Below are 6,974 nucleotides of genomic sequence, written 5' to 3'. Positions count from 1 at the left end.
GCCAGCCTGCAGGGCTCTCTCATTAGGTGCTCCGACCCTGAGCCGCAGAGATTTGGAGGCCCCGGCTCTCTCCACAGTCCTGCTCCCGCCTTGGAGAGCACCTGAATGGGGAGTAAGGGGGAAGGTTGTGGGTTCCAGGGCCGTTGATCGCCGACCCCGCTTCGGGATCCCCGTCTCGGAGTCAAATTCGCCTCCTCCCTCTATGCGTCTCCGCTCGCCCGGGTACCCCAGCCCCGGAATCCAGCTGGGCCCGTCTCGCTGGGAAAAAAACTGGCGGCCCCGCGCCGGGTAGCAGCGCCAACTCCGTGCACCTAGCAACACCTAGAGCTCCGGCAAGGAGAAGTAATTAGCAAGAAAGTTTCCCAGCCGGGGCGGGTGGACGAGCCGAGTCCTCTAGACTCCAGGACTGCGGCCACCTCCCCTTTCCTCTGCTCCCCGCGGGGTCCTAGCGCCCGGCACTGCGGGCCCCTATGACCCTGGAGTGCTTGCTCGGGGCGAGCGGAGCGGAGAGGTACTTGTGCGCGGAACCTGTGCGGGTGCCTGGGTATCAGAGAGAGACGCAAAATCCCGGTTCTCCTTGGCATCTCCAAGCGGCAACATGCTCTGGGCCGCACGTCCGAAACTGTTCCCTGCCCCCCACCCCTGACCCCTTTTTTACGCAGCCTCCTTGCAGAGTACCCAGACCCGGACGGAACCGGTTCCAGCTTTTAAAGTGAGTTCGCGCCAGGAAAGCTCGGAGATCAAGACCTGCCTCTCAGCCCACACCAACCAACCCTAACCCCCTGTGCGGCGTCGGGTGTTCCCGGGCTCCCCGGTCTTTGGCTGGAGGTGGGTGCCCTGGAAAGGTTAGAGAAGGGGGCCCTGCAGTCAACCACTCGTGCGCAGGGGCGACAACTCTACCGAGGGTGGGGCACCGCGCGCGGGTCTCGGTTCGGCTGGCGACACAGGAGATAGTAGGCGTTGCCCCCGCGGCCCCTCCCCGCCAGCGCTGAGCTCCAGCCCCACTCTCCGCCCTCTGCAGACCGCAGGCGCTAAGACCCAGGAGGCGCTGCTCCGTTGTCACCGTTTGGACACTAGAGGGCGACAAACCGCCCAGGTATAAATTCGGGCCCCGCGCGGGCCTGGCCATTCGCGACCGGGAGTTGAGCGGGCGCGAGCCGAGTAGGGGCTCTGGGTGGGCGGCGGCGGCAGCGGCGCCCCGCGCAGGCTGGAGGCCGCCGAGGCTCGCCATGCCGGGAGGACTTTAGCTCCCCCATGGAGTCGGCCGACTTCTACGAGGCGGAGCCGCGGCCCCCGATGAGCAGCCACCTCCAGAGCCCCCCACACGCGCCCAGCAGCGCCGCTTTCGGCTTTCCCCGGGGCGCGGGCCCCTCGCACCCCCCCGCCCCACCTGCCGCCCCGGAGCCTCTGGGCGGCATCTGCGAACACGAGACGTCCATCGACATCAGCGCCTACATCGACCCGGCCGCCTTCAACGACGAGTTCCTGGCCGACCTGTTCCAGCACAGCCGGCAGCAGGAGAAGGCCAAGGCGGCCGCGGCCCCCGCAGGAGGCGGCAACGACTTTGACTACCCGGGCGCCCCCGTGGGCCCCGGCGGCGCCGTCATGCCCGGGGGGACGCACGGTCCCCCTCCCGGCTACGGCTGCGCGGCGGCCGGCTACCTGGACAGCAGGCTGGAGCCTCTGTACGAGCGGGTCGGGGCGCCGGCGCTGCGGCCGCTGGTGATCAAGCAGGAGCCGCGCGAGGAGGACGAGGCGAAGCAGCTGGCGCTGGCCGGCCTCTTTCCCTACCAGCCGCCACCGCCGCCGCCGCCGCCGCACTCGCACCCGCCGCCCGCTCACCTGGCCGCCCCGCACCTGCAGTTCCAGATCGCACACTGCGGCCAGACCACCATGCACCTGCAGCCCGGCCACCCCACGCCGCCGCCCACGCCCGTGCCCAGCCCGCACCCAGCGCCCGCGCTCGGCGCCGCTGGCCTGCCAGGCCCCGGCGGCGCGCTCAAGGGGCTGGCCGCCGCTCACCCCGACCTCCGTGCGGGCGGCGGCGGCGGCGGCGGCAAAGCCAAGAAGTCCGTGGACAAGAACAGCAACGAGTACCGGGTGCGGCGCGAGCGCAACAACATCGCGGTGCGCAAGAGCCGGGACAAGGCCAAGCAGCGCAACGTGGAGACGCAGCAGAAGGTGCTGGAGCTGACCAGTGACAATGACCGCCTGCGCAAGCGGGTGGAACAACTGAGCCGCGAACTGGACACGCTGCGGGGCATCTTCCGTCAGCTGCCCGAGAGCTCCCTGGTCAAGGCCATGGGCAACTGCGCGTGAGGCGCGCGGCGGCGGGACCGCCCTGGGCCGGCTGCCGGCTGGGACCCAGGGAGTGGCTTCGGGTCTCCGGATCTCAAGACTGCCCGAACCGCGTAAGCCAGGACCAGGAGATTCCGGTGCCGCCTGAGAGCCTGGCCTGCTGCGCGTGCCCCTTGCCTTCCTCTGCGCCGGACACGGTGCGTCTAAGATGAGGGGTCAGGCAGAGAAGAGAAGCGCCATGGGGCTGAGCCGGGAGCCTGGCAACTCTAGTATTAAAGGAATAACCCTGTGCCTTGGAAATGCAAACTCACCGCTCTGATTCCTACCGAGTAGGGGGAGCAAATATGTGCCTTGTCAATTTATTTGGAGGGTTCCTGCCCCCACAAGAGGAGGGGTGCAGGCCCCCAGGAAGAGGAAGGTTCAGGGAGCAGAGATCCCGATAAGTCAGCCCTGGCGGCAGCTCCTGAGCGCCTGTCTTTGGAGGGGAGGAAACAGGGACTTGGGGCTTTGAACCTAAGGTTGTTCCCCTTGTTCTGCGTGAAGGTGGAGGGTCCCTAGTGCCTTGCCTCTGAACTCCCAGCCTGCAACAGGCTGGGCTCTCTCGGGCAGAACTCACTGAGATGGATGTCACCAGGTGACCAGTGGGAGCCTGCGACCCCCAGTCAGATCAGAAAGCTAGGTCGAGGGTTAGCTAGGAGGACATATGTTCATGGGAGTGGTGGCCTGGTGGAAGCAGGGAACCTAGAGATCTGGTCTGGGGGTCTAGGGGATGGTGAAGGGACACTGGACCATCAGCCTTGTCTGTACTGTATGTCGCCAGCATTGCCATATACACATGAAGCACAATCAGTCCATCCCAGAGGGACCGAAGTTATGAGAAGCTTTCCAAATATTTTGCTTTATCAGCCGACATCAACACTTGTATCTGGCCTCTCTGTGTCCCTGCGGTGCCTTGTGCAATGTGAATGTGCACGTCTATGCTAAACCACCATTTTATTTGGTTTTTGTTTTGTTTTGGTTTTGCTCAGAAACTTGCCAAAATGAGACTCTTCGTCAGCAGCTGCAGGGAGGGTCTGCGGCTCTCTTTCCTTTTGGTTTTGGGATTGTTTTTGCTCCCAGGGGAACCAAAGAGGCGAGGTGGGCTTCCCCTTCCCCCTCAGCTCTCCCTGGGGGTGGCTGTGGGCCTCGGTCCCCTCCGGCCCGGGCTGCCCGCAGCTTGGTCTCCCCAGAGGCCCTGGCTCCGGGTCTGGAAGGGAGGTGGCCTCAGCCAGCGTTCACTCACCGATTCGATCGCTGGGCCTGGGAGCGGGGAGGGCGGCTTTGGTTCTCTTCTTTGGGGAGGACATAGAATTTCATGCTAGATGTTTTATGTATTATATCTATAATATAAACATATCAAAGTCAGTTTTGGTGTCTTTTTAAAACTAGAAAATCTACTTCCAAGGTTTTCTGTGGGCCAGGTCACATTTGTGAATAATCACAGCGTATTCTCTGGCCGAAAGCCTGACTTTCATTAGCTCTCCACCCATCCTGAGCCCCTCTTTACATTAAGGGGGTGACTTCTCCCAACCAAGGCAAATAAATGGCAGAGGGTAGACAAGGCTCCAAGCTGAGAAGGCCACAGCCTGGAGAGGCTCCGGATGTGTGGTGGGAAGAGGGGTGTGCGGAGGTATTACCGGGCCTTCGTGTGGCCTCTCAGCTCCTGGGAGAAGAGGGACTTGGAGAGGGGGCCCTCTGCCTGAAGTTGCCACAGCTTCTCTGGAACGCGGGCAGGCCTGGCCCAGGAGCTCCAGGCTCCAGAGGCCCTTTGACCACACTGACTTCCAGATCACTCCCAGCCCCAGCTCTGGAAGCCTTGCTCACACCTGCCTTTGCCCCAGCCCTCCGGCAGAACCGTGGGCGGGCAGGGATAGGCCACAAGCGGTAAGGACCCTCCACCCCTCCCCGCTGGCTCAGGCCCACGTGCCTGCTGCCTCTCCCAGCGGGGGCCCTGACAGGAGCCCTCCACCCAGCCCTCCTCACCTGCCCTGCCCCAGCCCACCCAGAAAGGAAGGACCCACGGCAGGCCCGCACTGGATGTCTGGCCCTTCCCCACACACTGCCTGGAAGGCAAGGAACAGGCCCAGCATTTGCCTCCCCACTGTGCCCACCCCGGACCAAGCCCCCGAATCCAACAACTGCCCCATGAGGACAGGTATCCGGGATCCCCCTCCTCCTAGCAGCAGTGCTGGACTGCCAAGGGAGGGCACTCACTCATGCCCGCAAGAAGAGGGCCCAGGAGGAAGTAACCCAGGACCCAGGGCTTTCAGAGTTGACTCTCTCTGAGGGTAAAAGGCAAAACTCTTTGCCTTCTGTTTTTACCCCGAGACAGTTCACTTGAGCATCTGATGCCGTATGCCAACGTGGGCTGTGACCATTTCAAGAAATTACACATTCTTTTTAAATTCTGAAAATTTTCGCTTCACCTGCCCGTGTGGTGAATGGGGTGACTTACCCGCCTCCCACCCCACTCCCCCAGCTCCTCCACCGCCCTATCTCTCCGTCCCTGTCTTGCCTCCTCCTCACCCTTGGCCGCCCTTGGTGGAGGAAAGGCCGAGGGCCCCGGTGAGGAGGCGGCAGCCTGCCCCACCGCCTGGGAACCAAGGAGGCAGAGCCCCACTGCCTGCCTAGAGGCCTGGGGCAGGCCACAGCTTGCTAGGCCCCAGCAAACCCTCTCTGAGTTCAGTGCTAATTCCAGTTTTTCTTGTTTGAGGGGGCCAAGCCTTGGCTTCCCCCTTTGCCCCCAGAACAGATCCCGAGACAAACGGGGGAGGGGCGCCCCTCCTGCCCTCACGCCTCTCTCTCCGGTTCCACTGTCCCAGCTTCAGGGGTTTCCTCTTTCAAAGCTGTCTGCTCACGAAAGGGCACCCCTCCTGCCACAGACCCTGGGGTCCAAGGCAGGCTTTGTTGGGGACAAGACAGCCCCAGGAAAGGGGTGGGGCCCATGAGGCCCCCAGTAGTGTCCCCAGTAGACAGAGCAACCCACTTGCGGGGAGGGGGAGCGTGGGGTGAAACTGCCTGGCACGTGCGCTGTGCCAAGCCAGAGGGGCCCCCACAGAGAGCTGATCCTTACCACCCACTGCTTCCTGAAGGGGCCCTCATGGTTACCCTCCTGACTACAGCCTTCATGAAGACCTACTTCAAGAGTCTGGCACGAGAACACACCCCAAGCATTTATTGGATGCCTACTGTATGCCGGGGGTGGCGGGGGTGTGGAACGCACAGGCCTGTGGACCCGAGATGTGCTTCAAGGGCGACCGGGCAATAAGGGGAAGTTCAAAGGGGAGTAGAGGCCCCCAGGGAAGGCTTCTTGGAGGCAGCAGTTTTGACCAAGACCCGGCCATGGACCGAGTCCAGTGTGCCTGGCTGCCTCTCCTATGAGGGGCGACAGGGGCCTCAGCCCCTCAGTAGACCTCTGGAGCCCAGAGTCCCCTGAGAGCGCTGTTCAGGGGAGCCAGGCTCCAGGGAAGGAGCAAAGGCAGAAGGGAGATGGGGAGGTGCCCCTTGGCACCGGATGCCTCCTGATGGTTGTCGCCATGTCCCCCTTATCTCCTGGATCTCCTGGGAATCTAGTGAACACGGGGCTTGGCCCTGACACCTGTGATGAGCCATTGGGACTGGTGAGGAGTGTCTGCCGCTCCCAGGTCTCCCGCCCCCACCTTCCCAGGAAAGAACCTGCCACATCTCCTCTCAGAGAGCTGTCAGTTTCCTGGGAGGAAATGGGGAGTGGGGAGGAAGCAGGAGGCCACTCATGGAGCAGGTCAGGGGGGAAACCCTGACATTGCTCAGCCACGAAGCTCACCTTCCAGGCACCCACAGACCTTCCACAGACATGGGGCCGCATCCATGCCTGGACCGAGGCACTATTCCTTCTGCTCCTTCCTACGCTGGCAGGAAGGGCAGGGCTTTACTCTTCTTCAGGTGAAACTAAACCACCGGCGCCTCACCTTCGAAAGGTCTTTCTTGTTTCTCTGAAAGTCTCTCGCTATCTCTCTTCTCAGGACACCCCTGCTCCTCCCCCTCCCCCCAAACGCCTTTCTGTGGATGGAGGATTTGACGCAAGCAGAGACATAGGAAAGATACCAATTCACTATCAAAGCATCCTAGCCCCATCCCAGAGCAATTAAAAAGCCAGATGGAATCTCTGGGAAAACGGCATTAATAACGCGAACAATCTGTGCAGGCCGGCAGGGACCCAGGAGCTGCGGGCGGGGGCGGGGAGAGGCTGGGGTGCTGGAGTATGAGCTCAGAGCGAGGGCTCCGCTCGCTGTGGCCAGCCGGGGAAGAGGCCTTCACAAAGGATATGTCTCGGCCTAGGTCTGGCCACAGCTGGGCTGTCCCCTCTGGCCCCTGCAGGGCCCGCTGTGCGTTCTGCATCCTGGTCGCTGAGAGCCAGGCAAATGTGGAACCCATTACTCAGGCAGCCACAGCCTCGGCCAGCCCCTTTCTGGCACCCAAGAGCTTTGCTTCTCTTCACTTTTGTTTTTGTTTATTATTTTTCTAGCCTTCTGGCCCCACCCATCTGAAACAGGCCTCCCTGGGTGCATGTCGCCCAAAGATTTCCTTTCTCTTCATTAGCTGTGTCCAAACCTACTGCCCATTCCCAAGGACAGCAGGAGGTGGTGTTGGGGACCCCC

At 62.4% G+C, this 6,974-nt stretch overlaps 1 protein-coding gene across 1 annotated transcript; it reads left to right on the top strand.

The window, feature by feature from the left end:
- Nucleotides 1–1,141: 1,141 nt before the first annotated feature.
- CEBPA (CCAAT enhancer binding protein alpha) lies at nt 1,142–3,693 on the top strand. Its single transcript, XM_065920563.1, has one exon. It carries the CDS (start codon nt 1,255–1,257, stop codon nt 2,317–2,319), a length of 1,065 nt encoding a protein of 354 aa, XP_065776635.1. The 5' UTR covers nt 1,142–1,254; the 3' UTR covers nt 2,320–3,693.
- Nucleotides 3,694–6,974: the final 3,281 nt, after the last annotated feature.

The sequence above is a fragment of the Muntiacus reevesi genome, chromosome 2, assembly GCF_963930625.1.
Source record: "Muntiacus reevesi chromosome 2, mMunRee1.1, whole genome shotgun sequence".
In the NCBI taxonomy this organism is placed as follows: Eukaryota; Metazoa; Chordata; class Mammalia; order Artiodactyla; family Cervidae; genus Muntiacus; species Muntiacus reevesi.
This window is presented reverse-complemented; position numbering and strand designations above follow the sequence as displayed.